Genomic DNA, 17,746 nt, shown 5'->3' with positions numbered 1-17,746 from the left:
TATAACGTTTCTGGGACGACTGCCTGATATATATATGCGATACAAGGGACATCCTACTAAGGGTGATCCCATGCGGGATAACGGGGATCAAAATAGAACGTCCCACGAACATTTTGTGCTTGCTGGATATACTGGCTTATCAAAAGTGTACCTACCTATTATAATGTCATGACTAGTATACACGTGGTATAAATCTTTCTCTAGATCATTCCTGCTATAAACGTTTAACGAATATTGATAACAAAACTCGTATTATTTAAAAATTGTTATAACTTAAATAAAAAAGTGTAAGTATAGAAGTTTTTTGTTAAACTGTATATTTTTTTACTATATGTATAAATAAAGTATTTCCTACTTATTTTACGTGTATTAATTTTGATTTTCTTTTTTGCTCCTATATCATTCCACTTCGGAATTGTTATGATGATTTTTTCTACCTGAAAACTTTAAAACAGTTCAATTTTGTTATATTTTCATCAATAACTAAACCATCACACTGTAGTTGTGTAAAAGGAAACCGAAATTGCAAAATCTTGCAGCGCATTTTCGTATAAGTCAATGAGATAGAAGAAGATAAACAACCGTCAGGACAGCGGGTTGCCTACATTTTGATTTTGCCTCACTTTTATCGCGCAAAGAATCCGTGCTTCAAGTTCATTGCACATGTCGGTATCTTGACCACATCGAAGCAGTGATGCCAGGTCGGTAAAATTAAAATCCCCATATGGTAACTTAAAAAATCCCTAGTTTTTCCTAGATTTTCAAAAAAAAAATTATAAATACAAATGTTTAATAAAAAATGATAAGTGAAACATAACAGGTTATTGGAAACGGTATATTACGAAATTTGAAAAGTTTTAAACAATTAAACTCAAAATTTTGCTTCAATTTGTATTCTTCTTATTTATTCTCTTAAATTCAAGCTTTAGTTTAAATATGTATTTGACAAAGTTTATATGTAGATGGGGCAGGTGCAAATCACACTCACTGTAGATGTATTGATTTTTGCATTGCATTAAAGATAATTTCCGGGAAATTAAAAAGACCTTAAAGGAGATTCTTAATTAATTCAGATTTCTTAAAACAAATTGTGGTTCTTCTAATTGTTAGCTTTCTGAACTCCGTTATATTAATATTTTCTATCCAGAATTAATTTTTTTACGAATAAACGAAAAATTTTAAAAATTCCTATATAATTTTAACAAATCCCTTTTCCTTTTGCCTGAGAAATCCCTAGAACTAGAGAAAAATTTATCAGTATGGCATCACTGCATAGAAGTACTGCAAGGAGTATGTAGGTGATTTTGACTTGCAGGCCTTGGGCGACTTTTGGGCGATATTTGCCGACAACACTGGCGACTAACAATCAAGAAAAACCGGCAACTCTGCACAGTACTGCCAGTTCGGAATGTCTCGCCCTGATGTTCTGTTGATATGTGGTTGATATATGGCGAAGAACAGTGAGAGTGAAAAAGTTTTTAATTTTTAACTTCTCACCAGAAAAGTATCGATTATTGCCACCAATTAGATGTGAAGTTGATAGGACACAGAACTTCTAGCTTCTAGTTAACTTCAGTTAGGCGTCATGAAGCGACAGGTACTGGTACTGCCTCTAACAATGGTGATGTTTATGTTATGCCCCGTATGCGTCTGGGAATATGTACAACAGATGAATCACTATTCGGATAAACGAATTAAATGATAGCATCATGATCATAATATTTAACTAGGGTAGATACTGTTATCAATGATTGTCAGTTTGAAACGATCCTAACTTCGGTGATTAGCACAATTCCTAAACCAAAATAAACTGTACTAAGCGTATATTCATGAAATGTCTATTTCTTTGTTGATGTAAATAAAGGAATACCTATGTATTAAATAGTTTACATCTAGGACAACATTTTCTTCGATTTTACAGCTTAATAGCAAACTTTGCCTTTTTGTAATTACCATTACTTCTATTTTTAATATTTTTATTGCATTCTGTACAATATAAAATGCATCTTAAAATTATTTATGTATATCGGTAAGCATTCACCGGTTACTTCTGCTTTCCTGATGCTTGATTATGTCTTGTACATTCGGGCACATGCATTTATTTGTCTATGGCAAGCGTCACGTCAATAAACAAACCATTCTGCTTTAATGCCATACGTTGAACCATACAAGCAACTTCATTGCTCACATCTATTGTATATGTTACAGACCGTATATGTAAAACCGGCAGTATATAAAATGACTAGTCCGTATATAAACGGACTGAATATTTCAGTCCATATGTGTAACAAATTTGTCCTTCAAGAAACGGACTAGTTGCTTTGTAAAGGGACTAGACTGTTTAATACGGTCCAACTTCGACTAGTCCATATGTAAACGGACTAAATCCCGGTTAATGCAGACTTTATGCAGTTTTAGCTTGGCATTTATTTTGGTTCTAGCTTGAAGTACCCTTAATATTAGATGTAATAATAAAGTGGGTTGTTCAAAAATTTCGCTGAAAAATTCAAAAATTCAAATTCAAATCATTGAAATTTCGAGACATTCATAGGTAGACTGTCGGCAGCCATAGGGAAAAAGACGGCAAAAAATTAGAAATCCAATGCAAGCTGGGATTTTTTTTATAAACACGTTGTTATTAAAACAATTAAAGGACTGTGCACACTGATCATTAGGAAAGTACCCTTTAGCTAAACCCCGGCTGTTCTCGGCAACCTATTTTGTTCGCTCATACAGTTGTTCGTAAAACCTATATTTTTAAATTGGAACATATTATTAATAACTACATCTGATTTACTTTTGTAATTTCATATCTGAAATATATCGTATTTAGCGTCGCCTTTAACAAAGAACCAACTATTTTTACCACAATTAACAATTGAAAATGTAAACATCACATAAAACATCATTGCGCTTGAACAAACGGACTGGATAGGAATCGTCCGTATATAAACGAACTAGTCTGTATATTAAATGGCATGTCTTTTTGCAAACGGTCTGTTGTATTAGGCCGTATATATATGGCCTAGTCTGTATATATACGGTCTGATTCTATATACTGTCTGTAACATATATACAAATATCATTAATAGTATGTACTTGCAATGGAAAGTTTTTATATTTAATAAATTACTTACTAAAAACTTTAAAAAAAAATGTCAATATATGGAGAAAACAACAAAATGTTCATTTACTTATGTATTGAATTTCTATTCTTTTGTTCCAGGAACATGCCCAACAGAACAACTGCTATGTCATGAATCGGAACAATCTGCTTTAGGTAAGTGGTCCCGATGAATGGTAATATACTTGATTAAATTTAAAAAAATGGAGCTATCTTGATAAAAAAAATGTCCAAGAAATTAACACCTTCAACTAATTCTAAGTAAATGTGTAAAATTTCTCTTAACTTAAAAACGTGTGGAGACCACAACATAACATTTACGAACTAATAAACAAACAGTACCAGTTGATAATTGTAAATTTGAAATCATCGTCAAGCTGCCAACAAGCAGCAGCGGATATGTGCGAATTTTTGCTTCATTCTATCGCGCCGAAGCTTATAGGTGTTTTGCCCTTTACGGGTAAATCAGTGGTGAAGATAAGCATGTTTGCTATGTAAATACACAATCAGGATATTACGTTGTTACACCAATGTTGCAGTTATCTTTTTTATCAGTATATCGTCAAATCTTGTCCGTTGAAGGGGCAATTCAATCCTGTGAGTTTAATGAAGTTGTAATGATGAATAAGTTTTCAAAAACATGCGAAAAGTTAATTTGCTTCGTTTACTTATTTTACATCAATCTAGAACTTATTACTGTCGTAGTTCAAGTCAACTTTCAACTTTTGCATATTTTCATTATCACAATCATCATTACCAGCAGGCCGCAGCTCTTCGAAAAGCTTAGCACAGTTTAGCCTATACGGATTCAAATATGTTGATCTTTCGATTGCATTTAATTGACCTCGCCTTTAAATTATCTGTTGAGTCAAATGCAAGATTATTCGGTCAGCTGGCAAAGTTTTCGCTTTAGAAGAAATGAATGTAGTTGCGGATTCTTGCCAAAGGAAACCTTTTTAATATGTTGTCCAAAATGAAAGTGAACAGTTACATCTTACAGAAAGTTTCTGTTTTTTTAAATTTTTTGGAATTTTTTTTTCTGTTTCAGGTTTAGTTGAATTGGTCGCTACATGAACATATAAGGTAAGTCGTGAGCTTTTTTATTGTCGACGCAATAATCACTGTTTATATTTAACAATAGCATCGATGACTTTATCCATCTTAGTACCAGAAAAAGTTGCTAACACTTCCCTGTTCTTGATGAAAATGAAAGTGGGCATAGCAGTGACTTCATACTCCTCAGCCAGCTCTTCCATCTCGTCCACATTGATTCGTAAAAAGGGGACAGTGGCATGTTCTTTGGCCAGATCATTCACTTTAGTTTCCACCATCTTACACGATCCACACCATGGAGCATAGAATTCCAAGATGATCAAGTCTTTTCCTGCCTTGTCTATTTGGGACTGTAGGTCGACTTTGTTTGCGATTTCCACAAACATATTACCTACAATGTTTCTAATGGCATTTCGGAACTCTGTGATGACATATTGAATAAATAATTTGAGTGAAGGTCTACCACCATTGACATTTTAAAATGACGGCCTATTTCGGTTTGGAACCGACAAATGACATACAAGCACCAGCGGGTTTTTTGCTTTTTATAGCCGTGTACATCGAACTGCTAAACTGTTCTGTTCCACCTGATTCCATCAGAAGTTTAAACAACAATAACTTCACATAAACGTATCTATAGTATGTCCCAAGCTTTTTGGAAGTGACGTAATAATTGTCGTTCTTTTTCTATTACTTCTCCACGGACCGAGACGGAAATTTAATGTTGCTTGTTGATGTGGGATGAGTTTCTCATGTTTATCTTTTACTTTCTTCATAATGTGATTGCAGGATTATCATCCAGAAAATAACACACACACAGCCAGTTCTGTACGTACAATTGACGCAAATTTACAGCGAAACTGAAGAAAGTTTTTTATTTTTCCAATTGATAGTGTACGTTTAGCAAATTTTATCTCATTTTTGTAAATCCAAATAATTTAGGCATGTTGTCTACCGATCTCGTAAAAAGTGAATTCATATACAGGGTTATTCAAAATTGGCGTCATTCCTCTGGAGGTGTTGTCTGGCGGTGTTTAAAGAGTACAGAAAAAATAGTAAAACATATTAATGGTTATTAAAAACTGATAAATTTGCAAAAAAATATATTAGAAAAACGGCAGCAATGTTTTTCAAGGTAATCTGCCTAATAAACATTACGTAAATACCTGTTGCTTCGTAATTATTTAAAACTCCGGTAACCATGGATAAATAGAGAAAGTGACAATAAGATAGACAAGGATAAACGGTAAATTCAACAGAAATCGTTGAATGACAGAACCTATTTCGAAACTCATAACCTCGAATTATTAATTACTTTACAAATTACAAAAACATACATTTGAGTCTGTAACTCCAAACATGTGCCTGTGTAATCACCTTATTATGCACTCTTCTCGAGCAGCTTCTCGTATTCGGTTTATTAACTCCTGCTCAATTTATACCGGTGTTCAGTAATCCATTAGTTTAATGTGATCTTACATACGCGGTAGGAATGCTGGTATTTATTTGGTGCCTGGGAAAGTGTCAGTTGTTGTGCAATGTACTGAGTGCCCCCGAAAGGCTCTTCTGCAATTATGTCCAATACTAGTTTCTGTGTGTCTGGAATCTAAACATCAATTGTCGTCCACTGTCTCTCAGGAACCATTCTCCTCGCCCTTTGTTGGCGTGAGTTCTTTCAGCTTCGGCTATGTTACTGTAGCATTTCCCCTGAACTAATCGTATATCGCAAATTCGTGAAAGGAGATTCACAGGATGAGTAAGTCACAGTTTGACAAATTATTGTTAATATTGACAAAGGCTATCCACCTAAACCTATCTGTTGATGACAAAAAACATCATTGCCGCTTTAACTTTTCATCAAAAAATTGTAGCAGATAAATTTTATATATATATATAAATAATCTTCATTTCCTATAGAAAAAGGCTATCGACCTAATCGGTCTTTCTGCCCTTGAGTAGTACATATATGTCTTAGCCTAGCTTATTCTAAAATTAAGTCTTATTCCTAGCACACATACATTTTTTAATATGAAAGATTTTCGTAATTTGCAGCAAAGATCGTAATTTTTCTTTTTGAATGCCTAAGAATTCCATCATGCTACCAATTAAACATGGAACACTTTCAAAATAACTCTTAATAACAAAGTTGAAATTCGATTTTCAACTGTTAATATCTTCTAGAAAATATCGAAAAAAAAAATTAAATATTTTTCTCGTACCTTCCAAGTGAGCCGCTATTGCCTCTTAAAAGGAATGACGCCAATTTTGAATCACCCTCTATTATAGAGAAAAATAAAAGTTCCGGGCTTACACGAACCAATACTAAGGACAACTGTTGATTTTTTATTATTAATTGAGGTTTCCGGTTTCAGATTGATGGTACTATGTCTCGAATACCGTTCTGGATTTTGGTCTTGTCGGCTTCGTTCATCCGTTACACAGTTTCGGACTCAGACTGGACTAAAGAGTGCAACATATGCTCTTGCATATGGGTGAGTGGTCGGAGAACCGCAAATTGCTCTAACAAGGGATTTAACCGAATACCCAACGGCCTCAGTAACTTGGTTCGTGAAATAGACTTTTCGAATAATGCCCTCTACAGTCTCGCCGATGGAGAGTTTATCAGTGCCAATCTTCTTGATATACACAAGTTAAAGTTTCAAAATTGCTCAATCGAACTATTGGATGAAGGCGCATTCAGGAGATTGGCACTCATTATCGAATTGGACTTGTCCAGGAATTCCATAGCGGAGTTAAAAAGCAACACGTTTAGAGACAATGTGAAGTTGCGAATTCTCAGTCTAAGTTATAACAGAATTAAAACTCTGGAGGAGGGTCTGTTCAGTAACATGTCGTTCGTTCAAAGAATACACGTAGACCACAACGAAATCGAGCATATAAGTGAAAACACATTTTACAATCTTCCGCTGTTGACTGATATAAATTTAGGGTACAACAAACTTAAAACTGTCGCGTTTGACCTGAAGGAGAAATTGCCAAAACTGAACAGTCTGAACGTCGAAGAAAACCCATGGATTTGCGATTGCCGACTTGAGCTATTCCATCAGTCGCTTATGAAAAACAATCTAATCACACACGCTACAAAATGCGAAAAACCGCCTAAGTTTAAAGGACGACTATGGACAGCGAGGGAAAGCTTTCCTTGTTCGCCTTCTATAGTACAGCCCATGCCATCAAGCCAAATCACTGCTACCACCAGCAACATCACTTTAGTTTGCAAAGTGTTGGGCGAGCCTACGCCCGATGTAGAATGGATCAACAACGGCCACATCGTCGAAAGGGACCCCAGAAAAAATAAGCAGAAATACTCCAATGCGAAAAGTAGAACTGCAGAATACACCTGGAACAATCTGACAATCATCAACCTCAGCTATAAGGACAGAGGCGACTACAAATGTATCGCTAAGAACCCGGGAGGCGAAGATGAAAAGGCCATAACGCTGCTCATCGACAGTGAAGTGTACCTGAGTGGAACAACTGCCAGCTTTGGAGGCTCTCCTGTCCTAATAATTAGCCTCTCCGTAGGACTGATTGTTCTACTAATAATCATCTTAATATTGGTTTGCCTATTCTGTCGAAGGGCAAAAAGCAGAACCATGCAGTCGAAGCGAAATGATTTGGACAGTTCCTCGGAAGAGTGTATTAGTATGGGAGGACATGCCGAAATTAAAAAAGGCATAATGACTGATGTGAATCCCATCTGCAAACCGCCAAGATCTTCTGTTCCTGCTTCGGTAGTAAGTGGGGGCACAGAAGTGAGCGACGCTAAACGAAATCTACTAGACAACGAATCTGTTTTCGGTAAGAATGTTTGAACTTCGCCCGAACTCATCAACCTAAAACTATTGGGTTTTAGATTTGGATGACGAAACCCGATCGTTCGATTTCGATCAGCCCCTTCTTCAGAAATCCAACAACGCGCTTTTGGAATCCGATTATCGGCCTCATCAGAACCAGTATCCGCCAGATCTGCTTACGTTTCCTGCGCGGACCCAAATTTCTCCAGCGCCATCAAATGCTTCAACTATCATGATGGATAGGTGAGACTAAAGCCACTTTTCAGTAAGTGTAACTTTTACTGATTTTTTATGTATTTAGATTACCGCCTACTCACGGACTTCAAAGTCCGATGCACAATCCCATTTACGACCAACTGAGCATCTATAAAACGTTGCCATACTCCCGATCACATAGTCCCTTCACAGTGGGGATTCCAAGATTCCCTAGGCAAGGAGTTGGTTACGTTACCATTCCGAGGCGGCCCAGGCAAAGTTGGAGCTCGGAGCCGCCGCCAAACAGCGAAGTTATAGGCGAACCACTCTACGACAACTTGGGAACTCGAAGTACTGTTGATGGTAAATTTCATAATATCACGCAAGATTTATTACTACTGTCATATACATTCTTCATATCAAAGAAATTAATATATTCTTGTTTGTAGGCAGTTCAGTATTGTCATTGAACAAAATAGGCACAGATTCAGGTTCAACTCCTCGTTCGAACCGGTTGCTATCTTTGACTCCGTTGAGCCCGATTTATGGTCCAATAGTTGAATCCCACGAAGCACCCCATGCTCACGAACCACCCAGGCATCCCTCACCTCAGAAACCATTTGCACCTGGAAGACAATCACCACCATCAAGTCCAGAGGTTCGATCCAGGCCCCAACCACCTCAGCAACTTAGCGGGAGTCAAACCTTACCCAGGAATTTGAATTCAGCCAAAATGACACTTGTACCCTCACCGCTGGTTGATGCGGGTCAACTGCGAAGTCCAAACGAAAGTCGGAATTCTATTGGCAGCGATAATTCTATGTGTGACAATGGTAGAAAGCGCTAATAATATTCAATCGATTATCGTAAAATAATGTTGTGCTATTTCTCAGGAAAGCCCAAAAAGATTCCGCCACGACCTCCGCCAAAACCGAAGAAACGAGTTTCATCAGGACCCTTGCTTGAGGACGAAGGAGAAGATGGCACGGAAGTGTGATTGTTGCTAAAACCAGTCCTGGGACTGGTTTTAGCAAGCAACTAATCAAATCAATGTCTATTCCTGATCATGGTGTTTTTCCTTCAATACAGGGTGTCCAATAAATATGTACATATTGACAATGCGATATAGTTTAAGAGAAGCGACGACGTATTTGTAAATAGCTGCTGAAACTACTTTATCGATTTAAATGGTTAAGAAAAATTGTTTACTTTATTATAACATCAATTATATTTTATACGAGTGTCTGAATAGTGTATTTAAAGCAAATACCTCACATTCGCAATTCGATTAGCAGATTAATGCGACAATTTCGAGTCGAATTTCGACTAGAATCGAGAAAAGACACAAAGCAATTCACTTTAGTGGCCACTGAACTGACGGAGGATATGATGGAACACTTCCAAATCGGAAAAAGGAAGCGGGAAGCACTGAGGCAATTTCAATCTGAATTTTGCAAAAAGAGCAAATTGAAGAAATTCTATTGGGCTGGAAAAACAACGGATTTCCATCTGAAATTATTTCCGTTGTCAATCAAACAGTGGCGGCTGGCTTGGAGATGTACAAAGCAGCCATCGAGAATCTTAGGCCGACCCCATCCAAGAGTCATTACGTTTTTAATTTGAGAGATTTCTCCAGAATGATACATGGTATTTAATATATCATGCCATTCATAAGTAGGTCTAGATTATAATAAAGTTCCCCTTAGGTTGCGCAATGCTTCGGAAAGAATCAGCCGAAAGTAAAAAGACGTTTGCCAAAATATGGGTGCACGAGGTGCTCAGGGTGTTCTACGATCGACTAATAGAACATCAGGATCGAGAGTGGTTGTTTGGCAAATTGCGGGTCTGCGTCAAAGAGAACTTTCGCGACTATTTTGAGCAAATATTTGACAATTACCCTAGGGATAAGAACGGTCGGTAAAGATCAGTTTATTATTCGGTACAACTATGGAGAAAATGATTTAGGGATTGTCTTGCAAAGTGCGATAAAAACGTTGATGTTTGGGTCGTATTTCGACCAGGACTCGGACGAGGATAAGCGATACGAAGAAGTCGTGTTGTTAGAGGCGTTCAAAGCCCTAAGCCAAAACTGCCTGGACTAGTACAATGCCACTCACAAGACCAAAATGGATATAATTTTATTTGATTATGCTCTAGAGCATCTCTCGAAAATCTGCAGAGTCTTGTCAATGAACTGTGGCAGCGCATTACTCGTGAGAGTGTTCTAATTACGGTGTTGGTTGTTCCATGTCGTTTTTAGGTAGGATTAAGTGGATCCGGACGTCAATCGCTAACTGGTCTCGGCAGCGAGATTTTCGGACACACCTTGTTCCAACCGGAAATCACAAACAACTACAGCATTAACGACTGGAGGGACGATATAAAGAAGATCCTGAAGAAATCGGGTGGTAAAGGAAAGCACAGCGTTTGTCTGATTTCAGAGGGCCAAATCAAAGAGGAAAACTTTTTGCAAGATGTCTTATGTCTAATGCTTAATTTAGGAGAAGTTCCCAATATTTATCAGATTGATGAAAAGCAAGAGATATTAGACATGGTCAGACTGGCAGCTCAAGGTTAATTTAGTTCAGTTTATTCCCTACAGCACACCTTTCAATTCGTTCATTCGCAGGTGATAATCGGAATTTTGAAATTAGCCCCTTGGAAGTGTTTTTCTTTTTTACGAAGCGTTGTAAAGAGCGATTGCACATCATTCTCTGCTTTAGTCCGGTCGGGTCCACGTTTCGAAACAGACTCAGATTATACCCAGCCCTCATTAATTGCTGCACTATAGATTGGTTCGAACTGTGGCCGGAAGAAGCTCTGGTTGAAGTCGCCCTCGGTTGGATAGCCGAAGTAAATTTGTCTGCCAACATTAAAGACGTTGCAGTGGTAATTTGAACTCACCAATGTGCCAATGTGTACATGAACTTAACATTGGTAATATTTGTATCAGACAGTTTGCCAAAATTTCCATGTTGAAGCTGCTAAGGTATCTGACGAATTCTTTGAGAAAACTGGTCGCAAGACATACATAACTTCGGTGTCCTACTTGGAACTGATCAAATCTTTGACCAACAAAAAGCAGAACGAACTGACTGCGGCGAAAAACCGTTATTTGGGAGGCCTGGAAAAGCTTTATCACTCCTCGATAAGCATCAGCGAAATGCAACAACACTCACTGGCCGAATTGCAGCCTCAGCTGAAGGAAATGAGCGAAAAGGCCACCGAAATGCTAAAGCAAATCGAAAAAGAAACATTAGCAGTAGAAAAAATATCGACAGTAGTGCAATAAGACGAGAAGGTAACCAAAAGCTTCTAACAGAATCGTACACCTTCAGACTTGTGATTACATCACTTAGATTGCCAACAAGCAAGCTGCAGCTGCACAAGCTTTAAAGAAGGAATGTGAAGCTGATTTAGCCGAAGCTTTGCCTATTTTAAACGATGCAATAGCTGCCCTGGACACGCTTAAACCAGCTGACATTACTCTGGTGAAATCAATGAAGAATCCTCCAGATGCCATCAAGTTGGTAATGGCGGCCGTTTGCATTTATAAAAGGACTGAAGCCAGATCGAATACCAGATCCTTCTACTGGCAGAATGCTTTTGGACTATTGGGGGCCCAGCAAAAGGTGAAGAAAATCGGTGTGCATTGGTGGAATTTTAGCATAGAATTCTGTATGTAGGTTGTTGGGCGACATGAACTTCCTTCAGAATTTAAAAGATTTCGACAAGGATAACATCAAGCCTGAATTGATGGCAAAATTGCGAAAAGAGTATATATCTAACAAAGACTTTAAGCCTTCCATTGTCGCCAAGGCGAGTAGTGCAGCTGAGGGACTATGCAAATGTATCAATAGTAAGCAATTTACATAGAGTGCAATTGACACTTTGCATTAAATTTATTTTTGATTAAAAACATACTAGAAGACAAGTTTTATTGCATATAAATACACTGCAAGAAAAATAAATCCCGAAAAAAATATGATTTTGGTATTAAATGGGCTTTCAAATCTGATCCAATTGACGTTATGCGGAAACGCCATGTGATTGGTCTGACGTTACAAGACACGCCGGCCTGCATGTAGTCGGTGTGCTCATTTAAACCGTACCTTGTGTTTTTCTTTATGATGTTTAGAAAGCAATCTTCTTCTTATTATTATTTGTACAGACCCTTTGGTCTGTTTATTTCGTCTGGTCAATGTTGTTGATTCTCCTGTGATATGGATGTCCAACTATTCCTTCATCTTTTCGGTGGTCTTCCGATGGGTCTTTTACCAGCTAGATTTCAATTCCATTCGACACAATCTTGGCTATTCTTTCGGGGTCCATTCTTTCTATATGCTCCCGCCAGCATCTTCTGCGCTTTCGTCCTTATCTGATTACAACCTCCACTTTGCAGGTCTGTCCTGTTGTTGCGCTTCTCACCCTCTCCCGTAGTGTTTTTCCCGCTATTACCTTAGAGTTTTCATCTCTGCCGTTTTAAGATACATTTTGTTTTGTTTGTGTCTGCTCGGGTTGCGATGCCGTAGGTGAGTATTGGTCTTACGCATCTATTATAGCATAAACTTTGCTAAAACGTGTTCTAAAGGCTATTGGAAGATCTTTTTTGACTTTATCAGCTGGCATCGACGTTATCAAACTTTTCAACATCCCGTTAGTTGGTTCAACTTACTTTGAAAAAATTGTACTAGCAGTATGTACTTGTAGAAACCCCAAAATCGTCACCTAACCCTCCAAAACTTTTATCAAAGCGAAATTGTTCAATTATAATAATATTTTCTGTGATTACACCCAGAAATCATTTTTGAATTATTTTGGATTTTCATAAAAGTATGTTTCGCTATAATAGACTTTCGATGTTCTTCATTTACCTTAGGGACGGGAGAAAAACATGGATGTTTCGCAAACATCGATGCAATTCATTCGATGTTCGATATTTTTACCATCGATGTTGGAAACTTGGGACATCGATAAAACATCGATGTTAGATCCCGAAATAAAACCATCGGACATTTGATGTTGGTACGAGATAGAAACATGTTCTGCAAACTCTTTGATAGTGCCGATACAAACGATACCGCGGCAAAGCGGCCCATTTCCAGCTGCACCCGACAAAAGCATCTTTTTGCAGTCAGTTGACCGAAAAATGTGGCAACTATTAGTGGAATACATTTAATCGATTATTTATGGTCATAGTAATAGTAAAATGAAATTATTTAAGTTTAAGTTAATCAATTTGAAATTTGTATGCAACGGTAAACTATCAGAACATCGATGTTGTAAAACATCGATGTTCTGATTGCGATGTTTACCTTTCCGATGTCAACATCGATGGCTACCATCGATGTTATAGGATGGATGTCCAATCCCTAATTTACCTCAACGCCAAGCTCAGAATCATCTGAACTGTCGATCTTCGTCATTCATCTCATCACTTAAGCGTGACAAACTCGACTCTGACGACGTGTTATTTTGGATTTTGCAAGTGTCTTTATTCGCGATAAAGCAATACTTTCAGAAGCAAATGTGATGGGTGGGCAACTTTGGGACAACGTATCTGCCCGGATGTTGCACTGTGATGCTTTACGTAAATCTCAAATTTACTTGTACTGCTACATCGACTCGTACTGATTTACACAAACTAGCATGCCTTTCTCGTTCAATTCCAGCTGAAGTTCCTTCTTCACATACGATGTCATTTTTTGAAGTGTTAGGTACGTTACGTTCGCATAAAACATTCGCAATAATTTCACGTTTGAAAACTGCACTACGTACTGGCAGATTCAAAGTTCGTTTTCTATCTGTTTGGCAGGAAAATTCGCTGGGAATTGCATCTGGTTTCATAATTTTTCGAGTTTCCATCATTTACCATTCCATATAATTTTCCATGTCGTTCTCAAGTTAAAAAGTACAGGTGATAACTAATCTAAATAGTATCTCCTTTTGATATTTACTTCAGAGGAGCGACGAAAATATGTAATAAAACATACTGTAAAATGATCTTCGCAAACATAATTGCAGCTTTTCGACGATATTTTTTTGAGATTTTGTCGCGCCATTTGAAGCCACAGTTTTCGTCCAAAAGCACTTTTACGAATGTTATTTTCTGGTGTAGACACCGTAGTACTGCTACACTAAGTCATTTTCTTCAAATCACCAACTAAACCTCACTAAGCACCCTTTAAAGTTGGCCTTAAAAAAAAAGTAAACGCCGGTACAACGTGAACTAAATACAAGCCCAATATCAAAGTCTTGTCTCGTAACGTCAGCCGTCCAGCAAGTGCTGGCGCCCCGTTTTGGAGCGCTAAAAAGAAATTCAAATTTAAATTGCTTATAACTTCCTTGTCCAAAAATTGAATTAAAAATAAAATTGTAGAACGGTTACTTGACAATAAATGAACAGAATAAGTGGAGAAAAAAATCTGCAAAGGACCTCTTTCACGAATTCGTATAGTACAATGGCGCGACTACTTAGTATTTAAACAATACAATGCAATGTATGAATTTGCAGCTATGGACATGTACGACAAAGTGTACAAAATCGTGCGCCAAAAAAGGCCAAATTGGACGCTGCCGAGAAAGAATTTGCGGCCCGTTTTGAAGCCAACATTTCCATCATTTCCGCAAATTCTTTCTCGGCAGCGTCCAATTTGGCCTTTTTTGGCGCCACGATTTTGTACACTTTGTCGTACATGTGCCATAGCTGCTTAACGAAGCCATCAATAAGCAAAAAGAATTGCAAGACAGTGTGGATTTATGTAATAAGTTGTATCGCGCTCAAAAACTCATCGGAGGTCTTGGTGAATAGCTCAGAAGCTCACATCAACTGGTGATTTGTAAAAATCACCTTAAAGCTATTGCCTATTCGCTTATAGGCGGAGAGAAAACTCGTTGGACTGCTTGTGCAGACGCTCTTCCGGGTCCAATTCGATGGTTTAGCTGGAGACATTCTGATATCGTGTGGGATAATATCTTACTTGTCTCCTTTTAACAGCATCTACAGGCAAAGAATTGTGCTCGACTGGCACAAGTACGTCAAAAACTTAGATATTCCAACAGCCGATGAATTCGAGATGGTCACAGTGCTGGGGTCAGATGTTAAGATCCAGCAATGGTATATGAGCGGCTTGCCGAGAGACAGCTTTAGTACTGAGAACGGTACCTCTGAGTGTGATAATTTATTGGTTTTTATATGCTGGCTTTGCTAGGAATTATAATGGATAACTCTAGAAGATGGTCCCTATTTGTTGATTCGTAGGCTCAAGCCAGCAGCTAGATTTAAAAAATGGAAAAAGTCAATAACTTGGAGGTGGTCAAATTTTCTTTTCAAAATTATATGACGACTATTGAAACCTGCTTTCAATTCGGGTATCCAGTATTAGTAAGTAGCACACAAGACTTTTGGATAGTATTCTTAACATTTTACAACAAAAATGTAGCTCTATAGAGTTTATTATTCCATAATATACCTACTCACTTTAGCCGCTCTAGATCCGTTATTGTACAAGAAAACGTACAAGCAAGCCGGCATTGAAGTGATCAGCGTTGGACAGAATGTGATTGAATACAATAAGAACTTTAGGCAATGAGAGACACGTCTGCTGCCTGTTTGAAAACCAACTGTATTTCTTTTCCTTAGGTTGTATTTAACATCTAAGTTGAGAAATCCACACTATCTACCGGAAGTGTTCAACCGTGTGACGATTATCAGTTGTTGGGTAACTAAAACGAGCATTCCTTATTTGTTAGTCAGTATTATTTAAATGTTTCCATGCGCAATAGGAATTGTTGTGGCTGTTGAAAAGCCTGAACTACAACAGCTGAAAGAAGAACTGATAGTTCAAAAAGCGGAAAACAAGGCCGCTTTGGAAAACACGGAAGAAAAAATCTTAAAAACCCTCTCAGAGACTAAAGGCGATATCTTGACGATTCGATGCTTCTGTCTACGGAAATCTGTGAGAAGCAGGAAAAATCATTTCAAATCGAAAAGTCGATTGAAGAATTCAGAGTGAAGTACCAAGCAGTAGCGGAACATTCGGCCGTATTGTACTACTGTATTTTGGATGTAGCCAACGTAGACCCCATGTATCAGTACTCCTTAGAGTGGTTCATCAATCTGTACGTGGGATCGATACAAAAAGCAGAGAAGTTCCGCAGCATCGAGAAACGATGTCAAAGCCTGATAAATTGATTCACTTTGGACCTGTATAACAACATCACGCGTTCTTTGTTCGAAAAAGACAAATTGCTTTTTTCGTTTTTGCTCTGTTCCAAAATCATGATTTCCCAGAGAAAGCTGAATGAACGCGAGATTATGTTCTTTCTTACTGCCGGAGTGACTGTCGAAAACGCCCTAAAAAATCCGTACGAATCTTGGTTGCCCGACAAATCCTGGGATGAAATTTGCAGATTGGAAGATTTGACCATCTTCAAAGGTTTTCTGCAGCACTTTGTAGATGCCCATGATAAATGGCGGAATATTTACGACAATTATCAAGAGGATTTGGTGTGGCCAGAACCTTGACACAGAACTCTATCTAATATTGGGTAAGCGGGCCACGCGCTTAAGATGGTTTACTGAGTAGAATGTTGTTTCTAATTTCAGACGTTTAATTGTCATCCGAGTTCTTAGACCAGACAAATTAATCAGGGCCGTCAGTCTCTTTGTCCAAAACGAGACGGATGAACGGTTTCTTAAACCACCGCCATTCAACATTTCACTCTCCTATAACGACTCCTACAGTTTATGTCCATTGATTTTCATATTATCTCCTGGCACCGACACCATGGCTGCACTAGTAAAATGTGCGGAAGCGCAGAAAATGTCGAACAGGTGGATTCGACTCAGAGGAAAAAGATCCCAACACCATTGATTATTTTTTATTCTATCGGCAGATTTCGATCGATTTCGTTGGGTCAAGGTCAGGGTCCGATAGCTCAGGCAATGATCGAAGAAGACCAGGACTCCGGAATGTGGGTTTGCCTGCAGAATTAGCAAGTGAAAATGACCAACGAACGACCGACAGGTACCACACCCGTTATAGGCCAGAGGAGTCACATTGCACGATTCCAAGATGCCATTTTGTTGTAAGTAAGGTAGTTTTTAGGGTTTCAAAACAACCTTCTAAAGTCCTACATAAGCGACCCGGTAAAAAATCCAGAGTTCTTCAACGGCTGGCCAGAGCACGAGGAAATGTTCTCCAGGCTGTTATATGGCTTGGCCTTCTTCCATGCAGTGGTTCAAGAAAGAAGAACGTTTGGACCGCTCGGTTGGAACATTCCGTATGGATTCAACGATTCCGATTTCGATATATCTGTACAGCAATTGCAAATGTTTATTAACGAGAGCGACAATCCGTTCGAGGCTTTGTCCTACCTAATTGGTGAATGCAACTATGGAGGTGGGGAGTTCGGTAGATCAGTCGAACTGTTTACAGATTATCCACTTATTTTCAGGTAGAGTGACGGATGATTGGGACAGGCGATTGATTGTGAGCATTCTAGACGACTCTAAATCCTCGCATAGTTACACAAAAAAACTACGTCTTTACCA

The 17,746-nt window shown here is 38.2% G+C and overlaps 3 protein-coding genes across 4 annotated transcripts in view; 2 read left to right on the top strand and 1 right to left on the bottom strand.

Moving 5' to 3' along the window:
* The first annotated feature begins 1,374 nt into the window (after positions 1–1,374).
* LOC109541565 lies at positions 1,375–9,425 on the top strand. Of its 2 annotated transcripts, XM_048667301.1 has the most exons (8): positions 1,375–1,597; positions 3,227–3,280; positions 4,173–4,207; positions 6,550–7,999; positions 8,055–8,238; positions 8,297–8,553; positions 8,640–9,023; positions 9,084–9,311. In XM_048667301.1, exons 4-8 carry the CDS (start codon positions 6,562–6,564, stop codon positions 9,185–9,187), a joined length of 2,367 nt encoding a protein of 788 aa, XP_048523258.1. In that variant the 5' UTR covers positions 1,375–1,597; positions 3,227–3,280; positions 4,173–4,207; positions 6,550–6,561; the 3' UTR covers positions 9,188–9,311. The 2 variants fall into 2 exon arrangements, with proteins under 2 accessions (XP_048523258.1, XP_048523254.1); XM_048667297.1 differs by lacking the exons at positions 1,375–1,597; positions 3,227–3,280 and adding an exon at positions 3,521–3,721 and having other exon boundaries at positions 9,084–9,425.
* Positions 4,243–4,563, bottom strand: LOC125504804 (thioredoxin-2-like). The gene has a single exon (XM_048667329.1). The coding sequence runs from the start codon at positions 4,561–4,563 to the stop codon at positions 4,243–4,245; it is 321 nt and encodes a 106-aa protein (XP_048523286.1).
* Positions 9,426–9,666: 241 nt separating the features above from the next.
* LOC109541558 (dynein axonemal heavy chain 7-like) overlaps positions 9,667–17,746 on the top strand; it is a gene marked incomplete at its 5' end in the record, with an annotated part of 13,326 nt that continues 5,246 nt past the window's right edge. Inside the window, 21 exon segments of the mRNA XM_048667306.1 lie at positions 9,667–9,837; positions 9,897–10,103; positions 10,156–10,403; positions 10,451–10,763; positions 10,820–11,079; positions 11,144–11,491; positions 11,550–11,741; positions 11,743–11,822; positions 11,877–12,063; positions 14,897–14,993; positions 15,069–15,109; positions 15,111–15,351; positions 15,402–15,591; positions 15,665–15,775; positions 15,833–16,110; positions 16,113–16,740; positions 16,799–17,026; positions 17,089–17,219; positions 17,301–17,594; positions 17,650–17,701; positions 17,703–17,742. Of these exon segments, the coding sequence (XP_048523263.1) occupies positions 9,667–9,837; positions 9,897–10,103; positions 10,156–10,403; positions 10,451–10,763; positions 10,820–11,079; positions 11,144–11,491; positions 11,550–11,741; positions 11,743–11,822; positions 11,877–12,063; positions 14,897–14,993; positions 15,069–15,109; positions 15,111–15,351; positions 15,402–15,591; positions 15,665–15,775; positions 15,833–16,110; positions 16,113–16,740; positions 16,799–17,026; positions 17,089–17,219; positions 17,301–17,594; positions 17,650–17,701; positions 17,703–17,742 (4,337 nt within the window).

The sequence above is a fragment of the Dendroctonus ponderosae genome, unplaced genomic scaffold (genome assembly GCF_020466585.1).
Source record: "Dendroctonus ponderosae isolate FM_Combo_2020 unplaced genomic scaffold, Dpon_F_20191213v2 Dpon_F_20191213_1, whole genome shotgun sequence".
NCBI classification, from domain to species: domain Eukaryota; kingdom Metazoa; phylum Arthropoda; class Insecta; order Coleoptera; family Curculionidae; genus Dendroctonus; species Dendroctonus ponderosae.
This window is presented reverse-complemented; position numbering and strand designations above follow the sequence as displayed.